This window comes from Paroedura picta, chromosome 3 (genome assembly GCF_049243985.1).
Source record: "Paroedura picta isolate Pp20150507F chromosome 3, Ppicta_v3.0, whole genome shotgun sequence".
In the NCBI taxonomy this organism is placed as follows: domain Eukaryota; kingdom Metazoa; phylum Chordata; class Lepidosauria; order Squamata; family Gekkonidae; genus Paroedura; species Paroedura picta.
In genome coordinates, this window is record NC_135371.1 from 4,548,716 (window position 1) to 4,575,406 (window position 26,691).

The window sequence follows — 26,691 nt, forward strand, 5'->3', positions numbered from 1 at the left end:
CTTAGTCTACAAACCCCTCACCATCTTTGCAGCTCTCCTCTGGACACGCTCCAGTTTGTCTACATCTCTCTTCTGCAGGCCAAGCAGACCCTCAAACACGAAGCGACAGCCAGGAACCTTATCAAATGCACGGGAAAACAGGTTGGGAGAGATTAGAGATCAGAATCACAACCCCCCTCGCAAACGTAATAGCATAAATAAAAGTATTTATACAAATACCTAAAATTGAGACTTCTGGGGGCTGTGCTGAAAACATCCTTATCATATATCCCTTTCTTCTTTTGCAATGAATTAAATGAATTTGAAGACGAGGTTTCACAGACTCAAGACATAGAAGCATAGAATTTTGAAGGGAAAAAGAAACCCTCACCCAAAGCACATTTGGGGAGCCTCCTGTGGGTTCAGGATGGATGAGATTTCAGGATGGATGAGATGCGCTAAGGTCGGCCAGCCGCTCTCTCTGGCTTTCCTGCTGGGGAGCCATGAGCTTTGCCCCATGCAGGACTGAAGACATTCATACGCCTCAATAAATATCCCAACTGCTTGTTTCTAAATCCTCTTATAAATGATGCAATTTATATATTTTTCCAATCAGAAAAATAAGTTTTCTACGAAAAATAGAAGATGAATTGCAATGGCATTCAGACATTTCCAGATATTTTATTGCCAGAAGTCCTCCCGCCCCGCCCTGCCCAGACTCCCCCCCCCCCCACCATCAGCAGAAAAGAGGAATTGGCGCAACCAGCCCTTGTTCCTCCCATTGCCCCGGGGCAGCCTCCCTTTCCAACCAACCACAGAGCCAGGTGTGCTGATTGACGTGCCTCCGTCCCGCCCCTTCCACCGAGCCTTTGGCCCCCAGCTGGGAAGTGAGGGCGGCGCGTCGCGAGCCCCGCAGGAGCAGCGAGTGAAGGGTTAAGGAGGCGACAGAGTTGCGTTTCCTAGAAGGGAGGCGGAGAGGGGGCGGAGGAGGACCCCTGGAGTCCTCCCCCAGTTTCCCTTTCAGCAGAGCCGCAGGACGGAGGCTGCCGGGAAGGGTGAAGCTCTGCGGGGGTGGCGGGAGGAGGAGGGGGAGGCCGCCCTGCAAGGGGGTCTCCCGGGGTCCCGCGTGCGGAGGGGGGCAGGGGCAGGGGGGAGGGATTCTGGGCTGGGGGTGGCGCAGGGGGGGGGGACCCCCTTCTTGATCTCTGCAAGGAAAAGCTCCCCTAGAGGGGAAGGGGGAGGTTGAGCCCAGGTGGCCCAGGAGGTCCCTCCAACTCTATGATTCTAAGTGTTTCCTTTTGTCCATCCTTCACCCATCACAGCACCCCTCCACTTCATTGGATGTCCTTGAGTAAATAATTAATTCCAAAGAAGGCTTCAACACCGATCTATCCAGGGGCATTACAATATGGGCCGTTTTATTCCTGTTCTTTATAATCGCTAATATAGAGATTTCCATTTTCAAATAAAAACTCTCAACGCTGTAGTCCCATGATTGGGAATTGTAGTCATGGGAATTGTAGTCCATGAACATCTGAAGGACCACAGGTTGACTACCCCTACTTTAGGCAATAAACTAGGATGCTATGCTATTGATTTTATTTTTGAGCAAACCTAACTAGATCCGCAGAGACAGAACAGAAGAAAGTCAATGTGTGTGAAAGCTGACCTATTTATTTACTGTCTTTTTATCCCACCACTCCTGCGAAGGCTCATGGCGGCTAACAGTCATAAAAACCCCAATAAAATCCCACAAAACAATTTAAAACAATCTGAAACCCAACCGGTCAACCATAGACCATCCCATACTCTGTGGCAAAATAACCTAGACCTATTCACTAAGAGCCTCTTGTGGCGCAGAGTGTTAAGGCAGCCGCCTGAAAGCTTTGCCCATGAGGTTGGGAGTTCAATCCCAGCAGCCGGCTCAAGGTCGACTCAGCCTTCCATCCTTCCGAGGTCGGTAAAATGAGTACCCAGCTTGCTGGGGGGTAAACGGTAATGACTGGGGAAGGCACTGGCAAACCACCCCGTATTGAGTCTGCCATGAAAACGCTAGAGGGCGTCACCCCAAGGGTCAGACATGACCCGGTGCTTGCACAGGGGATACCTTTACCTTTACCTTTATTCACTAATAGGCCCAAGGGTGGACAACAGGGCTCAACGAGGGGGGGGTCAAGATCTTCAGCACGCCGGCCTCAACCGTAAACCTGGCAGGAGAGCTCCATCTTGCAGGCCCTGCGGAATGTAGAAAGCTCCCACAGGGCCCGTAGCTCCTCCGGGAGCTCATTCCACCAGGTGGGGGCCAGGCACGCTTCCTGGGGGCCGGGAATGACCAACAAATTTGTTCCTGCAGAGCATAAGGCCCTGCGGGGGGCATAGGGCAAAAGGCGGTCCCAGACCACAGAGGGCCTTAAAGATAAGAACCAACACCTTAAACTGGATCTGGGCAGCAACTGGTAACCACTGCAGCTGCCTCAGCACAGGCTGGATATGGGCCCTCCATGATGTCCCAGTGAGTCCCTTAGCAGCTGCATTTTGCACCAGCTATAACTTCCGGATCAAGCCCAAGGGTAGGCCTGCGTATGTATGCACATTTCCTGCCAAGGTGAGTTACAAGCAAGTCAGAATGTAGTTCCCCGGTTGAACTCACACTTGAGAAAGCGCTGCCCCTGCTCTCTGCGCCACAGTGCTGGCCTCCTATGTGCCACCTCGGGCTTCGGTGATCAACCCCATTCCTTCTCGGGGTTCTGCCTTTTGAGAAATCCCTCCGTTTGCCAGCTGGTAAAATTGAGCTCGAGAGGAGATAAGCCCATTTCCACCATACAGCTAAGCAGATACCCACGGTTCTCTGTTTGGTCTGCTTCTTGAATTCACATTTGAGAAACTGCCCTCTGCCCCACTGAATTCAAATGAAGAGCAGCAGGCGGGGCTCCAGCAGGTGAGGCTCCTGTTGACCTACAGCTAAACTTCACCTGCCCAAATCCTGTTTCTTCTTGGCTTGTTCTTCAGGCCTTTGCTGCTGCCTTTTACTGAACCTTTTGAGGCACCCCTGAGCCTTGACTGGTGGGAGAAGAATGAACACAGCACAAGCCCCCCCCCCAATTCATCCCTTCTGCCCCCTTCCACCCCACACTCAACCTCCTGGAAGGCTCTTATGTCGTCACAGCAAGGAAAATGCACTTTTGAAAATACACACTGAGGGCTCTACCCAAATATTGGTACTAGTATTACTTAAAATGTTCGGTTCTGGGACTGCTCCAAAGGGCAAAAGAAGAGGCCCCATTGACATCCCTTAAACCAGTGGTCCCCAACTACCGGGCCGCAGCTCCCTCTCCCCACCCCCCCAGTGAGAAACTTCCCAGGCCGCAAGCAAATCAGCCGCCAAAGCAGCCGATTAGCTTGTGGCCCGGCAAGCTTCTTTTGGGGGGGGGGGGAGAGAGAGAAGCAGGGCCACTGGCGCGCGTGCGCATTTGCACCATGTGCAGGCACAAACGCACAAGCGCAGACCTGCCATGCATGCACTCATGCACGGAAGTGCCACTCATGCGTGTTTGTGGCCGCTTATGGCGCAAATGCGCATGCTTGGACCTGCCGCGCATGCGCGGCTGCCAGATCGCCCGTCCCCCCCACCTGTCCTCAGCCTTAGAAAGGTTGCGAACCACTGCCTTAAACTGTTCCCGAGGCCAATCTGCCTCTGGCCCTCCTTTCAAGAGATTTTCCCCTGTACACAAGGCTTTGTTCTTCCAGGAGGAAGAAGGAGCTGTTTTTTTATACTCTGCTTTTCTCTACCCAAAAGGGCTAACAAACACCTTTCCTTTCCTCTCTCCACAACAGGGTGGGACCGAGAGAGCTCTGTGTTTTATGGATGTTAGAATACGCAGAGTGTGCATAACTGAACCAAATGTAAAGGGTGTCCTGCAGGGGGCAGCAGAGGAGATATATATATTTAGCATAGATAGGATAGGAACTTCTGGATGATTTTTAAATTATCCCCTCTAGTGTCCTGGTTGGCTCAACAGGGGACTTCCAGCTTGTTTGACCACACTCCCTACTTGCCTCTGGAACAGCTGTCAAACAAAAGAATGACTGCAGAAAACCTCATCCTAAACAGTGTCCTCTATGAAGCCTGAAGTTCTGTGACATTCCGTCATAAGATAGCTTGACAGTGAAGGACAAAAAAAATATCCACATTTAATAATAACTAGTATTCTAATTGCTTTAGCCAAAAACTGAGTATGCTTTAACTAATACCAGTTCAACACCTGCATATAACAGGCTGGATTTTCCATGTCGATGTCTGGCATGGTAGGTGCTGAGGCTGAAGATCTTGCAATACTGGAAATGTGGTTTATCTCCTGTCTAAAGTCTTCGCTGTGAAACACATATTAGCATTTATATGCTTTCTTCCTTGGGTGTATTCTTAGGCATATCCTATGTCTCTTGAGGTCCATGTTGGACTTAAAGATGCTACTAGACTCTGATTTTATTGTGCTGGGTAGGACAGTGTGCATTCGTAGCTTAGTAGTACACTGCGAACTTCTATACTGTAAGCTTCATGCAGTCTCACCCGTGTGGATTTGCTGATGTTTAGTAAGCTGTGAACTTAGAGCAAAGCTCTTTCCACACTCCAAGCATTTATATGGTTTCTCCCCTGTGTGGATTCGTCGATGGGCATTGAGGTCTGAACTCTGAGCAAAGCTCTTTCCACATTCCAAGCATTTATATGGTTTCTCCCCAGTGTGGATACGTTTATGGCCAGTAAGATCTGAATGCCAAGCGAAACTCTTTCCGCACTCCAAGCATTTATATGGTTTCTCCCCAGTGTGGATCCGTCGATGAGCAGTAAGGGGTGAACTCCTAGTAAAACTCTTTCCACACTCCAAACATTGATATGGTTTCTCCCCGGTGTGGATTCGTCGATGGGCAGTAACATATGAACTCTCGGCAAAATGCTTTCCACAATCTGGGCATTTATACGGTCTCTCCCCAGTGTGGATTCGTTGGTGCTTAGCAAGCTGTGAGATACAAGAAAATCTCTTTTCACAATCCAAGCACTTATATGGTTTCTCCCCAGTGTGTGTTAGTTGATGGGTAGTAAGCTGTGAGCTCTGAGCAAAGCTCTTCCCACACTCCAGGCATGTATATGGTTTCTCCCCAGTGTGGATTCGTTGATGCGCAGTAAGGTCTGAACTCCAAGCAAAACTCTTACCACACTCTGAGCATTTATATGGTTTTTCCCCAGTGTGGATTCGCTGATGAGCAGTAAGGTATGAATGCTGAGTAAAACTCTTTCCACACTCTAGGCATTTACACAGACCTTCCCCAGTGTGGATTCGTTGATGTTTAATAAGCTGTGAATTCAGAGCAAAGCTCTTTTCACAATCCAAGCATTTATATGGTTTCTCCCTGGTGTGGATAAATTGATGGGTGATAAGCTGTGAACTCAGAGCAAAGTTCTTCTCACACTTGGTGCATTTATATGGTTTCTCCCCAGTGTGGATACTCTGATGAGCAGTAAGGTGCGAACTCCACGCAAAACTCTTTCCACAAGACAAGCATTTATAGGGTTTCTCGCCAGTATGGATTCGTCTATGTGCAGTAAGGTCTGAACTCCAAGCAAAGCTCTTTCCACACTCTGAACATTGATATGGTTTCTCCCCAGTGTGGATACGTTTATGGCCAGTAAGGTCTGAACTCCAAGCAAAACTCTTTCCACACTCTGAGCATGTATATGGTTTCTCCCCGGTGTGGATTCGTCGATGCGCAGTAAGGTGTGAACGTTCAGTAAAGCTCTTTCCACACTCTAGGCACTTATATGGTCTCTCCCCAGTGTGGATACGTTGATGGTTAATAAGCAGCGAATTACAAGAAAAACTCTTTTTGCAATCCAAGCATTTGTACGCTTTTTCCCCTGTGTGGGTTCGGCGATGGGCAGTGAGGTGTGAATTCTGAGCAAAGCTCTTCCCACACTGCAAACATTTATATGGTTTCTCTCCAGTGTGGATAAGTTGATGGGTAATGAGCTGTGAACTCTGAGCAAACATCTTTCCACACTCCAAGCATTTATATGGTTTCTCCCCGGTGTGAATATATTGATGGGCAATAAGGTGCGAACTCTGAGCAAAGTTCTGTCCACACTCCAAGCATTTATGAGGTTCCTTCCCAGTGTGGATTCTTTGGTGTGCATTGAAGACCTCAGGCTGAGCAACCTGGGACACAGAGCATTTGTTCTTTCTCTTCTGTTTTGTTCCAGCATATATTTTCTGCTCTTTTCTGACAAATAGTTGGTGTTCTCCCTCAGCCTTGCCCCGGGGACCATCAGCCCCTAAAATAAAGAGAAAACAATGGTAAGACTTCCAAGAAAAAGTGGAATGAAGTAAAGAAGAAGACCGGAAGAAATCTCAAAGCAGCATGTGATCGCCTTCCCTTCCTCTCCCCATAAAAGACACTCTGTGAGGTGAGGCTGGGAGAGCTCTGATAGAACTACCCTGTAAGAACAGCTCTAACAGAACTTTGACTGGCCCAGGGTTACCCAGTAGGCTGCATGTAGAGGAGCAGAGAATCAAACCCAGCTCACCAGATTACAGGCTACCGTTCTTAACCACCACCCCATGCTGGCCACTCACAGTTGTTGATAATGACAGGACAGAAATCATTTGAAAATGAAACAAATGGTATAATAATAATGGAACATATAAGTTTATGGGTTATGATTTACAACATAGCGGGATGAAAAAGCTAACAAGAAATAAATGTAATAAAAATAGTAACAAGAATGTAATCTTGTAATGTAAGATCTTTATTCTGTAGTTTTTTTCCTCTTTTTAATATCTATGCTAAAATAATAAAATATTATAAAAAGGGGGGGGGAGAAAAGGAAACAAATCTTGCCCTGTATCAATAATTTGCTGATTCTTCCATAGATGGAAGTTCCATCATAGACAAGCAGACCAGTGGAACCTCCTTGTATAGAGGCAGTATCCCCCCAAAGTCAGAGGTTTTGGATTTGTTCTTCTCCTTTTGAAGCTATGGTGTTGCCTCACACAAGGGGGGGGGAGGGAGAGGGATGGGATTCTTTTCTTTTTGCCACCATGTTGGTATTTTTAAGGTCTTTTAATGGGGATTTTAATGGGATTGAGACTATTGTGACCCGCCTTGAGCCTAAAGGAAGAGGCAGGAAATAAATCCAACAACAACAATAAAACAGATACCTGTGAATCTCTCTGCTTCGTCTGCTTCTTGGACGGATGGTTCTACTGTTTCTCCCTCTGGGGAAATGGAATCTGGACTGGGACCCAGAAGTCCTCCTTGAGGGGAAAGGAAAAGATCGGCAACTTACAGACATTCCAGCTCTGAGAAATATTCTGTGAGAACCTACAGACTTTGCCAAAAATCAGATTGATTTATTTATGTATTTATTTCTTAGATTTCTTAGATCCATGTGAGGTAGCCGGGGCTTAGAGAACTCAGACCGAACCGCTTGGTGTGCCCTAAAAGAACTGTCACTAGCCCAAGATCATCCAGCTGGCTGCAGGTGGACGAGTGGGGAATCAAACCCAGCTCTCCAAATTCGAAGCTGTCACCGTTCTCAACAATTACACCATGCTGGCTATCCAGGTCAGACCAGAGACCCTTCTCAGAAGGAATGACTTCTGCCGTCGTCATCTGTCTATCAAGAGAAAGGAGAGCCTTACCCAGAGAGGCCACGTTCTGACGATTCTCCTCCATGACTTCCTGGTGAAGCCTCCTTTGGTCCGGATCCAGGAGAGCCCACTCCTCCACTGTGAAATGGACAGACACCTCCTCCAAGGTCACCAGCCCCTGACAAGAGACAATCAAGCTTGTCTGCTTCTGCCAAATCCTCCCCTTCAAAGAGCAATCCAAGAGGTCTCTGTCAAGACGCTGGCATTTAAGACTCACTCCTCTATCTTAATTTCTTATCGGGTGAGCAGAAGAGGCAAGGGAAAAAACAGCCTCTCTGCCTGTATCCCCTGTAGAGCGCTTTGCTCTGCCAGCACCAACCGGTTTCAGTCCTGGCCCCTACTTGGTGGAAGGAGCTCCCAGAGATCTGTGCCCTAATGGAACTGATACAGTTCCACAGAGCTTGCAATATGGAGCTCTTCCGCCAAGCTCTGACACTTACATCAGTCTGGCAACAGACCTATTAAAACGGACAGCGCTAGAGGTACTAGCTGCAACTGAAATTGATGTTGCTGTTAAAGATGGCTTTAAAGGGTTTGTGTATTATTTTAATTGTGTATTGTTCTGTAGATACTGTGTACACCGTCCTGAGCAGGAGGGCGGTTTATAAATGGAATAAATGAACAGACTAGATAGACAGACAGATATGATCTGCTGGTTTATGACCGCAAAGAAATGATTGATGGATGGGCATCCCAGAATCCTGGGAGAGAATCCTGTTTTAATTTTTAATTGAATCGGTTTTTACAACCTGCAATGAGGTGCTGTGAACATACCCTATCTGCTTTTGTCTAATTTGTTTGCCCTGCAGGGGGACCTTCTGTATATGGTTCCCTTACATTATACCTCTTTTATACAGGCCAATAAAGATTTTGTTTTTGTTAATTACCTCATTGGCAGTCTTCAAGCAGCAGCTGAGCACATACTTATCACGGATGCTTGAGGCTGATCCTGAACTGAGCAGAGTGTTGGACTGAATGGCCTGTATGGCCCCTTCCAACTCTATGATTGTGCCTATCCTTCCTCTCCCCACAACAGACACCCTGTGAGGTAGGTGGGGCTGAGAGAGCTCTGAGAGATCTGGGACCGGCCCACGGTCACGCAGCTAGCTGCATGTGGAAGAGCAGGGAATCAAATCCAGTTCTCCAAAATAGCGGCTGCCGCTCTTAACCTCTGCACCAGCATGCTCTCAAGAGAGAGAGAAAGGTTCTCATTGATTGAGCCTGTGGTTGAGGCCAGCCACTGAAATCTCAAGACTCCCTCCCATCCCCACTGCCCTCTGTTTCCCCCCTCAATTCCTCCTGACTTCAACATCTCGTGGGCCAACGCAGTGATGAATCACTATCCATAAAGGCTGGTGCAACAGTGACCCACTGCAGTTTGCCAGTATTATAATTTTAGCTTGTTTGTATTGTGATTAATTTTCTGGTTTTATTCTGTTCTATATTGTGTAGTCTGCCCCGAGACGGTATTCCAAGAGGAGTGGTATATAATAATAAATATAAATATCTATATATAAATAGATAAATTTGGGGGGGGGGGCTGTGCAAGGAGAGGCACCCGGGGGCGTGGTCCATAGTTCGACACTTACCGGGCACAGCGGCATGGAAGCGGCTTTCTCTCTGCCACCAAGAGACAGCAACGTATGCATGACACCACCTGGAAGAATAAGATGGGGAACAGAAGTCCGTTCTGCACTTGTCAGGAATTTTGCATTTCAGTTTATTGGAATAAGATTCTCCCCATCTTGGCTCATGACTAGAACTATCCTCGCATCCTTATTACTGCTTCCACCCTTTTTGACAAGACCAATCGTGATACAGTCCTTGTATACAAAGCTGTGGTCTTTTTCCAATGGTACCGAATTCATAGAAGAAGAAGAGTTGGTTCTTATATGCCGCTTTTCCCTACCCGAAGGAGGCTCAAAGCGGCTTACAGTCGCCTTCACATTCCTCTCCCCTAGAATAGAATCATAGAATCATATAGTTGGAAGGGGCCATACAGGCCATCTAGTCATAGAATCATAGAGTTGGAAGGGGCCGACAGGCCATCTAGTCATAGAATCATAGAGTTGGAAGGGGCCATACAGGCCATCTAGTCCAACCCCCTGCTCAATGCAGGATCAGCCCTAACCATCCTAAAGCAGAATTAAGAGGGAAGGATGCTGATAGAACCCTCTGATAGAACTGCACCTTCCGTGTCCCAGAATCTTTTTAGAGCTCGGTGACACGGTGAGTTTTTTAGTTTATGGATATTTATGCATGTGTGATTCTGTAAGTGACCTCCAAAGAGGATCAAAAAGCATCTGGACATTTTGTTATTGGCCGTTTTGTTATCTAGGCATATTTTGTGTTACTCATAGCATTTTCTTTTTGACTATTTGTTAGTCAAAGGTTTTAATGCATCGTTTTGAATTTACCTTTAGCACTCTGCAATAAAATGTGTATTTAACATATTTTCACAAAATTAATTTTTAGACTTCTCAACCTCTTCGGCCCAAGGTGACCCATCTGGATGAAGAAGTATTTTTTTATGCCCCTTGTTTCACTATGTGAAGGAGCCCCAAAGCAGCTCACAAACCCCACTTCCTCTCCCCACAACAGACACATCCAGTGTGCTAGGTAGGGCTGAGAGAGCTCTGAGAGAACTGTGCTGCAAGAACAGCTCTGAGAGAACTGTGAATAGCCCCAGGTCAACTTGCTGGCTGCTTGTGACAAGGAAAACAGCTATTTTTTTATATACCACTCGTTTCAGTACCTGCAGGAGCCCCAAAAACCTTCTCCTCCCTCCCTCCCTCCACAACAGACACAATGCGAGGTAAGTGGGGCTGAGAGAGCTCTGAGAGAACTGCTATGCATGAACAGCTTCTAATAGGGCTGGGCCTGGGTCGCCCAGTGGCTGCATGTGGAGAAGGAGAAGGAGGGCTCAAACCCGGCTCTCCACCCCCAGCACCCTCCCGCTGCCTCCTTCCACCCGCAGCCCGGCCTCCTGGCAGAGGGAGCAGGAAAGCGAGGAGGCCGGCGGAGCTCCGCCTCCCTCCCCAGCCCGGCCGCCTTACCCTCCATGCAGGGCGGGGAAGGACCCGACGAGGCCGCGCCTTCAAGCAGCAGCAGCGACACCCGCGCGCAGAGCCGCCCAGCGGGGAATGAAGCCGGCCGCCCCGCGGGCATGCAAGGCCCCGCCCAGCTGGCAAGCGCCCCGGCGCGCGCTCGACCCGATTGGAGGACCGGGGGCGCAGAGAGGAGGGACGGGCCAATGGGAGGGCCCCGAGGTTGATCGACGGCGCGCCCGGGGAGGAGGGAGGCGGCGGCGGTGCGCGGCGATTGCAAAAGGGCGCTGCCGTCGGGGGTCGAGCCGAGTCCTGCGCACGAACGCTCGCGCCTGGAAGAAGGCGCCGTCGGATTCGCGTTTTGTCCTGCGAACTGTTTGGAAATGGCTTGCTGTTTAAAGGCTGTTTTATCAATGGGTGCGGCCTGCCCTGCAGGGGTAGTCAACCTGGGGTCCTCCAGATGTGCATGGACTATAATTCCCATGAGCCCCTGCCAGCATTTGCTGGCAGGGGGCTCATGGGAATTGTAGTCCATGCACATCTGGAGGACCCCAGGTTGACTACCCCTGATCTAAGGGACACATGCACCCCTTTAAAAATGCTCCCACGTTTACATCGGCCGTCTGGCAACATCTGTCCAAGGGGCAGCTCTCGAGATGCTCGCTGGGATTCAAATTGGGTGTCGCTGTCAGTTAAAAATGGTTTCATGTAGTACTGGAATTGTGCATTTTTTTTTGTCTTGATGCTGAGCTGGTATACCAGGAAGGTGGTTTATAAATGGAATAAATAAATAATAAATAAATTATTGGGTTTTCATACCACCCCACCCTCATAAGAGCGTGGGGTGGTTTACAGTGTGGATGAAAAGGCAGAAAAACAATTTGGTTAAAATTCAATGTTATTAAATTTAGCATCAATTCACTGGCAATTAAAATTGTTCCCGGCCATTATAGTTTACCTGCTGGATGTCTATGGCAGGTGACATCTGTCTGTGGGGGTGGGAGGGATGGAATTTGAAAGGAGAACAGAAGGAGGCCCAAGGTCACCCAGCAGGCCTCTTGTCTCAAAGCAGCTTATAGTTGCCTTCCCATCCTCTCCCCACCACCCTATGAGGAAGGCGGGGCTGAGAGAACTCAGAGAGAACTGGGATGGGAGCAAAAACAAAATTGGGAAGAAGGAACCTCACTAGAAGAGTTGGTTCTTAGATGCTGCTTTTCTCTCCCTGAAGGATTCTCAAAGCGGCTTACAGTTGCCTTCCCTTCCTCTCCCCACAACAGACACCCTGCGAGGTAGGTGAGGCTGAGAGAGCTCTGATGTTACTGCTCGGTTAGAGCAGTTTTATCAGTGCCGTGGGGAGCCCAAGGTCACCCAGCTGGTTGCATGTTGGGGGAACCTATAATCAAACCCGCCTCGCCAGATTAGAGGTCCGCACTCCTAACCAATACACCAAGCTGGCTCTGAACAAAGCAAAAAAAACCCCCTGTTTTTTAATTTCATATTTAATACAATTTCAACAAAATTGGAGACATTAGGTTCTTTGAGTGGGCTCCTCTTGCTCTGTTTGGCTTAGAACTGGGACTGGCCTAAGGTCACTTAGCAGGCCTCATGTGTCTCTGAGCAGTTTACAATCCCCTACCTGTCCTCTTCCTGCAACAGACACCCTGTGAGGTAGGTGGAGCTGATTCACCTATCCTTCCTGGCTCGGGCTGATACGGTTCTGATTAAGAATTTTTGGGATGATTTATCCAAAGTTTTGGACAAATTGATCTGCCAGTCCCAAAGATTTGAACTTATTTTGTATGGGGACTTTAATGCCTGTTTTTTTTAAAGGTAATCTACAAGGCAATGATAATATGCTATTGGAGGAGCAATTTTCTAGCTTTGATTGTTAGTCTCGGGATGTGACTTTGAATAAAGCGGGGATTAGATTATTGGAAGCGATAGCGGTACAACAACTGTGTATTTTACATGGCTCTTTGTTTTATGGGACAGAAGCGGTCCTTAGAGAAAGCCCAGGCAGTCCAGGGGGCTCCATCTTGTCCTCCGTGCTTTGAATTCTGGAGGGTCTCAGAGCCATCTCTGCTGAGACAGCTCAAAATGCGTGGCCACGTTAGCCTATCGGCAGCTGCAAAAACAAGCAAGTGAGTTGCATTTAAATACAGACAAAATTTGTGGCAGCTTTTGAGAAGCACAGAAGTAAGCAGTGGCTTGTGAAAGCTCGTACGCTGCCACAGTTTTTGGGGAGTCTTTATGGTGCTCTGGGACTCTTGTACTATCTCTGCTGGAGTCCCTGAACAGGCCTGAAATGTGTGGTTGTTTGAAGCACACGTGGGGTCTGTCATAGAATCACAGAGTTGGAAGGGGCCATACAGGCCATCTAGTCCAACCCCCTGCTCAATGCAGGATCAGCCCAGAGCATCCTAAAGCATCCAAGAAAAGTGTGTATCCAACCTTGCAGCCAGCAGACGGGGCCGCAAGGGAGCTCTTCTCCAGCAAGTTTTCATCTCGGACTTTCAGGGGGTTAAGGCGACAGAGCAGTGCTTCCTAGAGAGCCGCCACCCGTCCTCCCACTTCCGCCTTAGAGGACAGGCTTGGCTTGCCAGACCAAGACGGGAGACAGGCTGGAAGGGTAAAGATCTGGGGTGGGGGAAGGGGGAGCATCCCCATGGGGGGGTTTCGGTGGGTCTGGGGAGGGTGGGTTAAGCGTGCCCCTTCTCTGTGCACCCCATCTGTAGCTTTTATAGCCTCCCCGTAAGTAGGCAGGACAGGGGAGTCCCAGATAGAGAAAGGTAAAGGATCCTTTTGCTTCCAAGTGCGCTCTGCATGCTCAAGCCAAGATAGGGTTGCCAACCCCCAAGTGGGGGCCTGGGGATCACTTGGGGTAATTATAGCCTTCCAGATGACAGAGGCCACTTCCTCTCGAGAAAATGCTGCATCGGAGGGAGGGGGAGGCCTCTGTGGCACCATAGTCCACTGATGTCTCCCCTGCAAAGCCCACTTTCTGTGAGCTGCACCCCCAAATTCTTCCAGGAAGTTCCCAGCTGGGAGCTGGCAACCCTAGAGGCATGAGTCAGAGGCCTGAACTCTTTGGGAAAGTCTTCTAGGCAGGGTGTACCTGTTCCTGCCGAAGTCTCCCTCCTGGATGTCTTTTTTTCTGGCAGTCTAAGAAGGAGCTTTTCAGGAGGAGGATTTCGTTAAGAAGGGTGTGATTTTCATGTTAGCTGACAGATGACTGGTCCATTTAAAACCTTTTTTTAAAAACTTGGAATCTGCCCTGAGCATTATCGAGAAAATGGGGCTTGAAATGTACCAAATAGAAAAAGAAGAGGGAGGGGTGGGATATAAATCATCAAGGAATAAATAAAAGAAGAGCTGGTCTCCCCCAAGGAGTCTCAAAGCGGCTCACAATCGCCTTGCCTTCCTCTCCCCACAACAGACACTCTGCGAGGCAGGTGGGGCTGAGAGAGCTCTGGCAGAACTGCTCTGGGAACAGCTCTAACAGGACTGCGACTAGCCCAAGGTCACCCGGCTGGCTGCATGTGGAGGCAGAGTGGGGAAGCAAGCCTGGCTGTCCAGATTAGAAGCCGTCGCTCTTAGCCACAGCACCAAGCTGGCTCTCTCGGCCGACCAAAGGTGAGAATAAGGTAAAGGCAGCTTCAGGGGGCTGCACCTTGGATGGTGTTTCCTGACCTGGCGATTTTACAGCTCTTCTAGTGAATGACGTGAATGTCTCTGCAAGGCCGGCTGGTAAAAGATCTGAGGGCAGCCTTGAAAAGAAACCTTCAGGCTTTTAATTAGCATCTCATTTTGCGCTGGAGTCGTGGACACGCCAAGGCAATGCGGTTTTTGTGGCATGAGCTGGGGAGACGGGGAGAAAATCATGTTGCAGCCTCTACGTCCGATGCTGACCGGGTCGTTTTCTCTCTCTTTCCCGTTACTCTAGGAGAAGCCCACCCTGGTAGCCGATAGCATATTCTGAACATTTCAGCTCAGCAGCTGCGGTCCTGAGGGATCATTGTGAGGAGAAAATGGAAGAACAAGTCCCCGCAGGGGAGGGACCCGAGGGGAGTGGGAAATGCCCTCACATCCTCCAGGCTGGGAATCTGAAGGAATTCCTGGCGAGGAGACCAGGAGATTCGCTGCGCCAGCAAGCTGCGGAGGGAAACCTCTCTCTCACACAGTGGGAAGACCAGTGGCAGGAGTTCCTCAGGACCCTGGAATCCTCTCGTTCTCTGTGTGGAATCCCACGGGTGCCACAAAAACCTTCTCCTTGGGAAGATGCTAAAATGTTTCTGGCCTCCTTCGAGCAAGTGGCCAAAGCCTGTGGGTGGCCCCGGGAAGAGTGGGCGGCCCGGCTCCTGCCAGCCCTCAGCGGAGAAGCCGAACAGGCCTTTAGCAGCCTGGATGACGGAGACAGGGAGGATTATGGGAAGGTGAAGGCAGCCATCTTGCGAGGGGATGCCCTGAAACGGGAGAAGCAGCGGGAAGAGTTCAGGCGTTTCTGCTACCAGGAGGCCGAGGGGCCCCGGGGGGCTTACGGACGACTGCGGGAAATGTGCCGCGGGTGGCTGAGGGTGGAGAACCACAGCAAGGAGCAGATCCTGGAGCTCCTGGTCCTGGAGCAATTGCTGAGTATCCTGCCCCCAGAGATCCAGAGCCGGGTGAGGGAGAGCGGCCCCCAGAGCTGCTCCCAGGCGGTGGCCCTGGCTGAAGAGCTCCTCCTGAGGCAAGGGAAGCAGGTGAGACATTTCTTCTAGGAGTTCCTGAGTGCAAGAAGGCCTGGGGAGGAGGAGATGTCTCCCTCTCAGAAGGCAGAAAGGGACTAACAGGGTGTAAAGCAGTGGTCCCCAACCTGCGGGCCGCGGCCCGGTGTCGGGCCACAAAGGCCATGGTGCCGGGCCACGGCTCCCTCTCCCTGCCCCCCCGCAGTAAAAAACTTCCCAGGCTGCAAGCTTGCGGCCCGGGAAGCTTCTTACTGCGGGAGGGCGGGAAGAGGGAATAAGGGCCGCGCATGCGTGATTTCAGCTGCGCATGGCACATGCGTGCATGCGCGACCCGCGCATGTGCGATGCGCAGGCAGGGCAGTTGCCCTGCCGGTCTCCAGCCTCAGAAAGGTTGGGGACCACTGGTGTAAAGTTAAGGTCTGTTGCCTCTTAATTAATCCAGCATTTTGGGGGAAGCCATGACTTTGGGTGGGAAATAATTTTTTCTCAATCTGGGTGGGAAGTAATTTTTTTTTAATTTTTGCAATCTGGGGACAAGTGTTTGGGTCACCCCATCAAGATGACCCTCCCCATGAAAGAGCATATCTTGGGGTTCTGGGTACGCTAGGAGTGGTATGGAGCGCCGCGGACAGACTTTGCCCACATAAATCCTAAATTCCCATCCTTACGAGGTCTGCCACAAAGTATTTTTTACTTTTATTCACGTTAAAGTCCAAGTCTCGGTTGTTCCCTGTTGGCACCTGCAACTTGTTTTATTTTCATGTTTCTTTCAGCTTTCTGGATTTTAAGTTTTTATTCTGGGTGTCTTTGGCAGTCGAGCTGATCTGCTAAATTCTGGGGCAAAGATAAAGCCCTCTCCTGTCTTCACCCCCCTCCCTTTCCAGCTGTGTTGTGCTGCCCTGAAAAGCTCTGTCCCTCTGTGGTATTGCAGGTGCCCTTGGAAGAAGAGGAGGAGGAGGAGGAGGAGGAGGAAGAGGAGGCTGGGAGTATCTGTGATGAAGGCCATGCTCCGTCGGAGACCAAGCAGAAGCATCGCGCCAAGACAGAGGACAACAGAGAGGCCAGCTTGCTGGGTACGGAGGGAGGGAAGCCATTTGGGTCTTGCCATTGAGGAATCTCAGAAGCTCCCTCTGGGGCTGAGCTCTGTAGTGGCCCCTTCTCCACTGTCAAAGGCTGCTCCCCTCTCCTTTGATTTCCTAAAGGAGCTGATAGTCTCAGGAATGGGGCTGATATCTTAGTGTAAACAGTATGGTGCAGTGGTTAAGTGTAGTGGCCTCTAATCTGATGAACCGGATTTAGTTCCCCACTCCTCCTCCCCATGCAGCCAGCTGGGTGACTTTGGACTGGTCGCAGCCCTGATAGTGCTGTTCTCACAGAGCAGTCCTTTCAGAGCTCTCTCAGCCTCACCTACTTCACAGGGTACCTGCTGTAGGCAGGCGATTGATTGTCAGCCACTTTGAGACTCCTTTGGGCAAAAGAAGGGAATAAAACCCAACCCTTCTTGGGAGGAGCTTTCTTGAAGCCTGAAGAATGTTTCAGGGGCTTCTCAATGGTAAAAAAAAGTTTAGAAAGGGGTTTGTAAGCTGCTTTGAGTAGTGAAAAGCAAGGTATAAAAAACAGCTTTCCTTCTGTCTCAGCTCTGCTAATCAGAGCAAAGTTCTTTGAAGGGGCCACTGTGTAAACAAAGGAAGTAATACATGGTCTCTGGCATTTCCCCTCTGGTGGATGGTCATGACATTTCACAGCTGCAGGAGGGCTTTTTAGAAGGACTTTTATAGAAATCTAGAAACCTAATGATCAGCATCTCACTTTACCCATTTAACAAAGAAGTGAGCTTATATCATAGGAATAGGTAACGGTATCCCCTGTGCAAGCACTGAGTCATGTCTGACCCTTGGGGGGACGCCCTCCAGCGTTTTCATGGCAGACTCAATACGGGGTGGTTTGCCAGTGCCTTCCCCAGTCATTATCGTTTACCCCCCAGCAAGCTGGGTACTCATTTTACCGACCTCGGAAGGATGGAAGGCTGAGTCAACCTTGAGCCGGCTGCTGGGATCGAACGCCCAGCCTCATGGGCAGAGCTTCAGACAGCATGTCGGCTGCCTTACCACCCTGCGCCACAAGAGGCTCTATAAGCTTATATCATATAGAGACTTTTTTGGGTGTAATTAATCTGGGCAGAAGAATCACACAGGGGCCATTATACTAGAAGCTGAATTACCAAGTGTGTCTCTACTCTCTCTTTCCTGTATCTTTCCCATTTGGTTGAGGCCGAGCGGAACCAGCAACATCTACAGGGCCCCTGCTCCCTCCCTCCCTCCCCCCTCCCCCCTCCCCCCTCCCCCCCAGAAACCCACTCATGTGTTCTGCCTCTGGACCTGTTTGTAGTGTTATAGTTATCTGTGTTACACTTATTAATGTTACTTATTATTGTTGTGGTTATCTATATGTTATGGAAAATCTAAGTACTTTTTTACTGTTCTACGTTGTACGTAAACTGCCCTGAGCCTTAGGGGTCGGCAGCATATAAATACAGCAGATAAGCACAACAAACAAAAAAAATTAACCAATCCATCTTCCCTGCAGGGAGAAGCGCCTTGTGGAAGAGGATAATGTGTTCGGTTCCTGCAGTACCAGTGTCGAGCGATCCTTCAGAGCCAGAAATGGAGAAAGAGACTCCCGCAGTTTCCAAATTAGGGGAAGTATCAGAGGACAGAGGAAGAGCCCCACATATCCTCCAGGCTGGGAGTATCAGGGAAATTCTGCAGAGGAGAACAGGACATCCAGCGAATCTGCCCACAGGGGAGGGATCTGTTTCCCTCGAGCAGTGGGAAGTCCAGTGGCAGGAGTTCCTCAAGACGCTGGAGTCCTCTCACTCTCTAAGTGGGATCCCGCCGTTGCCGGAGAAACCTTCTCCTTGGGAGGACGCCAAGGCCTTCCTGGCCGCCTTTGAGCAAGTGGCCGAGGCCTGTCATTGGCCCCAAGAAGAGTGGGCGACCCGACTCCTGCTGGCCCTCAGCGGAGAAGGCAAATGGGCCTCGAACAGGCTAGATGTCCAAACCAGAGAGGATTATGGGAAGGTGAAGGCGGCCATCTTGCAAGGGGATCCCCTGAACCAGGGATTGAATAGTCCGGATGCCCGAGACAGAGAGGATTGTGGGAAGGCGAAAACCACCATCTTGCGAGGGGACGCCCTGAGCCAAGAGAAGCAGCGTGAGGAATTCAGGGGTTTCTGCTACCAGGAGGCCGAGGGGCCACGAAAGGCTTACAGCCAACTGCGGGAAATGTGTCAGGGGTGGCTGAAAGTGAAGAGTCACACCAAGGAGCAGATCTTGGAGCTCTTGATTCTAGAGCAAGTGCAGAATGCCATGCCGTGTGAGGGTGAGAGCCGGGTGAGGGAGAGCGGCCCCCAGAGCTGCTCCCAGGCGGTGGCCCTGGCCGAGGAGCTCCTCTTGAGGCAGGAGAAGCAGGTGAGGCCCTGCTGGTATGTGGGCCCTGGATGTGGGAGGGTCCGGCGTGGAGCAGAGGCTGAGATCTCTGTCCATATTGGGGGAGCAGAAAAGTGCCTGGGTGTGAGGGAAGGGCTATCGTGGCATTTCCCAGGAAGCTGAATCCAGAGGTTTGGGGCGAGGAGGAATTCTCCCTCAACCTGGGAACTGGTGGATTAATGGGGTCACACTCCCACTGGAAAGGTGGGTCTTGGGAGTCCTGGAAGATGAGATTCCTCCACCACTTGTGAGAGGTGTGGCCTGGAGAGTCTTGAAGGCCTCCTTCCATCTCCCTCCTCCTGTGATTCAGTAGCTGGCATTATGTCCCGGGCCTTCTTGGTGGTGGCGCCGCATCCATGCAATTCACTGCCTTAGAAGTGTTTTGTCCTTTGGCATTCAGGATTTTGAATATTCCTTAGGGAAAGACTGTCCCACTTTCTCCTAGAGAGATCTGCTAGGTCCTGGCCCAGAGAAAGGACCTTTGCCCTCCCCATCCGTTCCTTCTCTCCTCTTGTAGGTGCCCTTGGCGGAGGAGGCCGGAAGAGTCTCTGAGGCAAGCAAGGCTGCATCTGAGAGGTGCCCTTCTACGGGCATCAAAGAAGAGGAAGATGGAGAGGCCGGCCCACCGGGTAAGGATGGGGGAGAGCCCAGTCATGAGACTGGTGACTTTCAGAAGCTCCTTTTGGGGCTGATCCCAGCAGTGGCTTCTTCTCTCATCTCAAGGGTTCCCTGTTTTTTTTACTCCCCAGAAGTCTTGATCTTCTTGGCACTTTTATTGTGATTGTGAGGCATATTGGATTTGTTTTGCTGTACATTGAAATTTATAATTATAATGTGACCTAAATTGTTGTTCACTGCCCCCAACACAGCAAGTCCGACAGGGGAAGTATTGTTGTTGTTGTAGGAACAGGGAATGAAGCCCAGCTCTCCAGATTAGAAGCCACCTCTCTTAACCACTACACCACACTAATTCTCCAGGAAGAAGGAGTGACGCATCTGACATGGTTTCTTGCCTGGCTGCTTACTGGGTCTCTCACTTTATTCCAGCAGGAAGCAGAGAGGAGAGATCTGGGGAACTACAGGGCTCATCAGTGGAAAATGAGAAGGAAGTAGACTCTGAAGGCCACTCTGAGGACCCAGATGGAATCGCGGAGGAGGGCGACGACACAATCGAGAAGAGGGACCAGCCCGTTCTGGGCCAAGGAGGGGGCTTCCCCGAAATCCCAGCTGCAGAAGGAAGGTCCACCAAAAACAGAAAGAGTGAATGCATCCATTCTAACCCGAGGCAAAAAGACAATGCAAGTTTGAGAGCAGTTTCCCAGGAACAGATTCAGTCAGCAAAGAAACCCTGCAGCGGCTTGGAGCGCGGAAAGAACCTCCGTCGTCAAACGACCCTTGCTTCCCGTCAGAGAATTCACTCAGGTGATCAGGAAGATGTGGAGTCCCGTCAGCCGTCGCCCGATAAAGCCAGAAATCAAGAGCTGCCAGGAAGCAGAAACAAGAGGCCGAAAGGAAGCCGAGTGACCGAGGCGAAGGATCAGCCCTGTCCTTGCCAAGGAGGGGATTCCCCAGAAGGAGCAAACAGGTGCCTGGAGTGTGGCGTGGACTTCCAAACGCAAGCCCAGTACAATGCACATTTGCGAAAGCACGACAGGAAGAACCTCCGTAAACGTTCAGAGCGTGGCAAGAGCTTCAGCTGCAGGCCAGAGCTTCTTAGAGGCCGAAGGGTCCAGACTGCAGAGAAAGACCTGAGCTGCTCACCCCGGGGCAAGGGGTTCTCACACAAAGCAAACCTCATGGACCCCCACAAGCTCCACTCGGAAGAGAAGCTGCTGAGCCGTTCAGGGAGCAGAAAGGCCTTCTCCGGTGGGAAAAAGAGCCAGGCCCATTTCTCCAAGCGTAATCGGATGAAGACCTCTAAATGCTTTCAGTGCGGGAAGTACTTCATATCCAAATCTCAGGTCCTCGTGCACCAAAGGATCCACACGGGGGATAAGCCTTTTGCGTGCTCCGAGTGCGGGAAGTGCTTCAGCTGGAAGGGGGGGCTCCAGCGGCATCTCAGGACCCACACGGGGGAGAAGCCTTTCACGTGCCGGGATTGTGGAAAGACATTCAGTCAGAGTGGCAATCTTCACCGGCACCTCAGAACTCACACGGGAGAAAAACCGTTCAAATGCTCCGAGTGTGGGAAGACGTTCAGCCAGAGCTGCCATCTTCGGAAGCATCTCAGAACCCACGCAGGGGAGAAACCTTTCGAACGCTCAGAATGTTGAAAGAACTTGGCGACGGTCAATGGCATCAAAGAACCCACGCAGGGGAGGCACAGGAGAAACGTTTCGAATGTTCAGAGTTGCCTCCAGTGTGGCCATCTTCAACAGCATCTTAAGAAGCTGCAGGAGGAGAAACTGCATGGCTGATAAGCCCGTGAGAAAACCTGGTCTCATAGTGCATACTTTAACAGCAACCATAGAGGTCACACAAACCATAAACACCCTCAGAAAGAACTTGTATCCACACAGAAACTTTGCCATATTCATAGAAACAAATATCCAGCGGAGGAGAAAGAGTGTAAGTGCCGGGATTGGGAGGAGTGGACATCCCAGAAGACAGAGATAAATTTCAATGAGATCAGAACATCCTGGAAAAATGGGCAAAAGACCATTTATGCACTGGGAACTTCACTGCCCCAGCTCTCATGCAGGAGTACAAATTGGGGGCGGATGAGGTGCCCTGGGCCAAATGTTCTCCCATGTGGGTGTAGGAAGAGGTGGGGCAACCTGCCACAACTAAAACTCCAGGCTGCAGCTTGGCATGAAACCTCCAGTGCATAAACGGTCAAAGAGAAGCAACTCAATAAGGAGAAGCAGGGAGTTCTACATCTAGGGCACACAAATGAGAAGCATGTATACTGGGTGGGAGATATGCTTCTGGGTACCAGTCTATGTGAATGAGATCTTGGGGTACGCAGGGAGCATAACCTAAATATGAACAGACAGTATGATGCAGTGGTAAAGAAGGCAAATGCAGTCTTGGGCTAGATCAACAGAAGCATCACATCAAAATCACAAGAGGTCATGGTCGCACTGTATACTGCATGGTCAGACCCCACCTGGAATGCTGTGAGCAGTTCTGGAGGCCTAACTTCAAAACGGATGTGAACAAAATTGAGAGGGTTCAGGGGAGAGTGACGAGGATGATCTGGGGACAAAAGGTTGAGGAAATGGGGAAAGTTCAGCTTGGGGAAGAGGAAGTTGAGAGGGAACACGACTATTCTCTTGTATTTGAAAGGTTGTCACTTAAAGGAAGGCAGGGAGTGGTTCCTGTCAGCAGCAGAGGATAGGACCATAAAATCATAGAGTCAGAGGGGACCTCCTGGGTCATCTAGTACAACCCCCTGCACTATGCAAGACACTCACAACCCTATCACTCATCCACTGTAACCACTGTAACCTGGCATATCCTTGAACCTTCACAGAATCAGCCTCTGCTCCAGATGGCTATCTAGCCTCTGTTTAAAAATGTCCAAAGATGGAGAATCCACCAACTGTCAGGAATTTCTTCCTGATGTTTAGATTGAGTTTCTTTTGAATTAATTTCATCCCATTGGTTCTGGTCCGTCCCTCTGGGGCAAGAGGGAACAACTCTGCTCCATATGGCAGCCTTTTAAATACCTGAAGATGGTTATCAGATCCTCTCTCACTTCTCTCCAAGCTAAACAGACCAAGCTCCCCCAACCTTTCTTCATACGTCTTGTCTCCAAACCCTTCACCATCTTTGTTACCCTCCTCTGGACACGTTCCAGTTTGTCTACATCCCTCTTCAACTGGGGTGCCCAAAACTGAACACAGTACTCCAAGTGAGGCTGAACCAGAGCAGAGTAAAGCGGTACCATCACCTCCCATGATCTGGACACAATACTCTGTTTGATACAGCCCAAAATCCCATTAACCTTTTTAGCCACTGAATCACGCTGCTGACTCATGTTCAATGTATGGTCTACTAAGACTACTATATCCTTTTTGCACATGCTCCTGCCAAGACAAGTCTCCCCCATCCTATATTAGTGTATTTGGTTTTTCCTACCTAAATGCAGAACTTTACATTTGTCCCTATTGAACTTGATTTTATTCAGTTTAGCCCACTTCTTGAGCCTATCAAGATCATCCTGTATTCTGTTTCTGTCTTCTGTTGTGTTTGATACCCCTCCCAGTTTAGTATCGTCTGCAAATTTAATAAGGATCCCCTCTAATCCCTCCTCCAAATCATTTATAAATATGTTGAACAACACAGGCCCCAGGACAGATCCCTGGGGAACTCCACTTGTCACTCTTTTCCAAGAGGATGCTGAACCATTAACAAGTACCCTCTGGGTACGATCTGTCAACCAGTTATTGATCCACCTGACAGAATTAGGATCCATACCACATTTTACCAACTTATCAACAAGAGTATCATGTGGAACCTTATCAAATGCTTTACCGAAATCCAGATAAACTATGTCCATGGCATTCCACTGATCCAGCAAGTTAGTCACTTCCTCGAAAAAAGAGATAAGGTTGGTCTGACATGACTTGTTCTTGCGAAACCCATGCTGAGTCTTAGAAATCACAGCTCTCAGTTCCAGCTGCTCAAGGAGTGAGTGTTTGATGATTTGTTCCAAAATTTTGCCAGCTACAGATGTCAAACAAATGGGTCGATAGTTACCCAGATCCTCCTTTTTCCCTTTGTTGAAGATGAGGACAACTTTTGCCTACCTCCAATCATTTGGCACCTCACCTGTTCTCCGATAAGGGTCAAAAATGATGGACAGAGGTTCAGAGATGACATCTACAAGTTCTTTTAGTACCCTCGGATGCAATTCATCTGGCCCAGAAGACTTTGTTTCATTTAAAGAAACTAGCTGTTTGTGGACTGCCCCCAGAGTGATCCTAGGCCACCATTCACATTCCCCGTGTTGTTATGTTTTTGTCACATTGAGCACCATTTCCCTTACAAGAGAAGACTGAGGAGAAATAAGAGCCACAGTAATGAGTTTAAACTACGTATAGAAAGGTACCAGCTAGATATCAGGACAAAAATTTCATAGTCAGAGTAGTTCAACTGTGGAATTGGCTGCCTAAGGAGGTGGTGGGCTCCCCCTCACTGGCCGTCTTCAAGCAATGGCTGGTCAGATACATATCATGTGTGTTTGAGGCTGATCCTGCATTGAGCAGGGGGTGGATGGCCTGTATGGCCCCTTCCAACTCTATGGTTGTATGATTGTTGGGGAAAAGCTTTTGCCATAATTGAAACTTAATTAATCCTTGTTTATGGACTGTTTATATTTTCTACCAATTTATGGTTTTATAATGTTCTTAATTGTCCCTTATGCTGTATTTTAACTGTGCTTGTTAGCAGCCCCAAGATGCTGAGTGAGGAACGGGATATAAATCAAATAAATAATAACAATAACAAAGGGAAGAAAGCTCTGGGGGTGGAGGGAAATTCAAGACCAGCTCTGCCTTCCTTAAGTCCACCATGTCCCCCCCCCCAAAAGTATTGAGATCTGATCCCATTCTGCTTAGAATCACCAACCCAAAAGAGGTGAGACTAGCCTCAGCCAGGGCCTTTTTGGTCTTGTCCCCACCCTGGTGGAATGATCTGCCAAATGAGGTCAGGCTCCTGCAGGACCTTAATAAGTTCCAAAGAGCCTGCAAGCCAGAGCTGTTCCACCAGGTCTACGGTGGAGGCCATACAAGAGTATAAGAAGGACGGTCTGATAATTAAACCAAACAGAGAGAAAAAGACCTGTCCAATGGCAATACAATAAATATATTCATAAAAGAAAGAAAAGTGTCCTTTTCTTTGTAGTTTTCCTTATCTGTTTATTCTGTAGGACTTCTGTCAAAACGGAATCCAGGTAATATCCGTTTTCAGTGAGAGCCTGCGGCCAGCCTTATATTATTATTATACATATAAGGTTTAAATTCTTGATATCTATTGAAATTGATGAAAATATTGAAGACTCAGAAGACTTGTCACTGATGAAAGAATGTCACTGAAAACGGATATTACCTGGATTCCGTTTTGACAATATTTATTGTATTGCCATTGGCTAGGTCTTTTTCTCTCTATGGTTGAGGCCAGACAGGACTTCAAGAAGAGTAGGCCTTACTACAGAAAAAAGATGGCTTGCTTCTCCAAGAAAGGGCTGGAATCTCTCTCCCCCCCCCCCCAAGTTTCACTGAAACGGGGCTGATGTAAACATAGATGTTTTAATATTTATACTGCTTTCTAATAAATTGTTTTATCATACACTGTTACCTGCCCTGATATATTAGGAAGGGCAGGATACAAAAATAAAGATGATGATTTATTAATTATGTCACATAGGAGAAACCTCACAAATTCGTAGTGTGTGGCGAGAGCTTGAAGAAGAGATGAGACTTTCATGTTCCTCTGAGAATCCATACAAGAATAAAACTTCCCCCTTGATCTGCCCTAATAGTTGGCTCTAGGAAGGCTCTTCTCGGATTGAACTGTGAAAGGCTGTCAGTGCCAGAGTCAACTGGTTGTGGGTTTTCCGGGCTGTGTGGCCATGGTCTGGTTAGTTTTACCCCTGATTAAGAAGATTAGGAAAAGCCCCAGGTGATTCTAGGAGACTAAATGCACACTTCAAGGGAATGAAAAGATGATGGAGTTTTTGAGGTTAGCCAGGCTACCTTGGACGGGAAGGGGAAAGCTGAGCGGGGAAGGGGGCAGAGAAGAAAGGGGGGGGGAGCCATTGTAGAATGACCTGATAAGGGGTTGGATCCTAACCATTTTAATAGGTACATCCATTCTATCTTCTTCTTTAATTCTTGTGGTGAGAAAGTTCCAAGCAAAAAAATATCCCTGGAAGAATCATTTGCAACCAGGATTACTCCAGAGGCCCGGAGGGATTACTTCAGTTGAGGGGGATTTAATTTTTTTTTAAATAGTTTTTAAAAATTTATTATTTTAACCTAACCTGGGGAGGACTCAAGAGGACAGTGTGGTTTCTGTTCATCTCTTTGGACTGTGGCGGCCTTGTTGAATTCACACGCAATGGAAAAGGTGTGGCTTTAAGCTCTATGGCGGATTTTTAATCTGGTGAGCTGGGTTTGATTCCCCGCTCCCCCACATGCAGCCAGCTGGGTGACCTTGGGCTCGCCATGGCACTGATAAAGCTGTTCTGACCGAGCAGGAATATTAGGACTCTCTTGGTCTCACCTACCTCACAGGGTGTCTGTTGTGGGGAGAGGAAAGAAAGGCAACTGTAGGCCCTTTTGACTGTAGGCCCTTCGGGTAGAGAAAAATGGCATCGAAGAACCAATTCTCCTCCTCCTCCATCATCTGTTTTATCCTCACAACAGCCCTGTGAGGTAGGTCTGGCGGAGAGTCAAATCAAATCCAATTTGTTTGCAGTCAAAGTCCCAAGACAAAAAGCTTTAACAACAAGGTCCGTACACAAAAGGATATCAATAGTCATGGACAAATATATTACCAGCATTTGCTGGCAGGAGCTCCTGGGAAATGTAGTCCATGGACATATGGAGGGCCGCAGTTTGACTACCCCTGGCTTACACAAAGGGAGTGATTTTCTTCTGCATGGCCACAAGAGGCGCTCACAGACCTAAGAAACCTTAATTTATGGCCACACCACAAGCCATCCTTATCCTGCTTGGTGTATTTAAGAGGAGTATAGCAACAAGCTTTTGTGAATATAATGAACAGAAGACACTGGGGGGCC

General features: G+C 49.1%; 2 protein-coding genes across 5 annotated transcripts in view; one reads left to right on the plus strand and one right to left on the minus strand.

The window, feature by feature from the left end:
• Positions 1–4,150: 4,150 nt before the first annotated feature.
• LOC143833842 (uncharacterized) overlaps positions 4,151–26,691 on the minus strand; it is a 50,005-nt gene continuing 27,464 nt past the window's right edge. Inside the window, 6 exon segments of the mRNA XM_077330066.1 lie at positions 4,151–6,304; positions 7,191–7,286; positions 7,674–7,800; positions 9,272–9,339; positions 10,739–11,061; positions 14,993–15,450. Of these exon segments, the coding sequence (XP_077186181.1) occupies positions 4,365–6,304; positions 7,191–7,286; positions 7,674–7,800; positions 9,272–9,339; positions 10,739–11,061; positions 14,993–15,450 (3,012 nt within the window). The 3' untranslated portion in view covers positions 4,151–4,364.
• On the plus strand, positions 11,283–25,240 carry LOC143833901 (uncharacterized). Of its 4 annotated transcripts, none has more exons than XM_077330180.1 (7): positions 11,283–12,870; positions 14,166–14,362; positions 14,673–15,468; positions 16,385–16,526; positions 18,040–18,923; positions 19,459–19,570; positions 19,989–25,240. In XM_077330180.1, exons 3-7 carry the CDS (start codon positions 14,758–14,760, stop codon positions 21,212–21,214), a joined length of 3,075 nt encoding a protein of 1,024 aa, XP_077186295.1. In that variant the 5' UTR covers positions 11,283–12,870; positions 14,166–14,362; positions 14,673–14,757; the 3' UTR covers positions 21,215–25,240. The 4 variants fall into 4 exon arrangements, with proteins under 4 accessions (XP_077186295.1, XP_077186297.1, XP_077186296.1 ...); XM_077330182.1 differs by lacking the exon at positions 11,283–12,870 and adding an exon at positions 13,212–13,358 and having other exon boundaries at positions 19,992–25,240; XM_077330181.1 differs by lacking the exon at positions 11,283–12,870 and adding an exon at positions 13,214–13,358 and having other exon boundaries at positions 14,166–14,373.

Excerpts from the sequence above, each read along its gene's own strand:
- LOC143833901 (XM_077330180.1), top strand. The coding sequence starts at position 14,758 with ATGGAAGAACAAGTCCCCGCAGGGGAGGGACCCGAGGGGAGTGGGAAA. Across the intron at positions 16,527-18,039 it reads CAGAGAGGCCAGCTTGCTGG|GGAGAAGCGCCTTGTGGAAG; the intron begins GTACGGAGGGAG and ends TCTTCCCTGCAG. Across the intron at positions 18,924-19,458 it reads TCTTGAGGCAGGAGAAGCAG|GTGCCCTTGGCGGAGGAGGC; the intron begins GTGAGGCCCTGC and ends CTCCTCTTGTAG.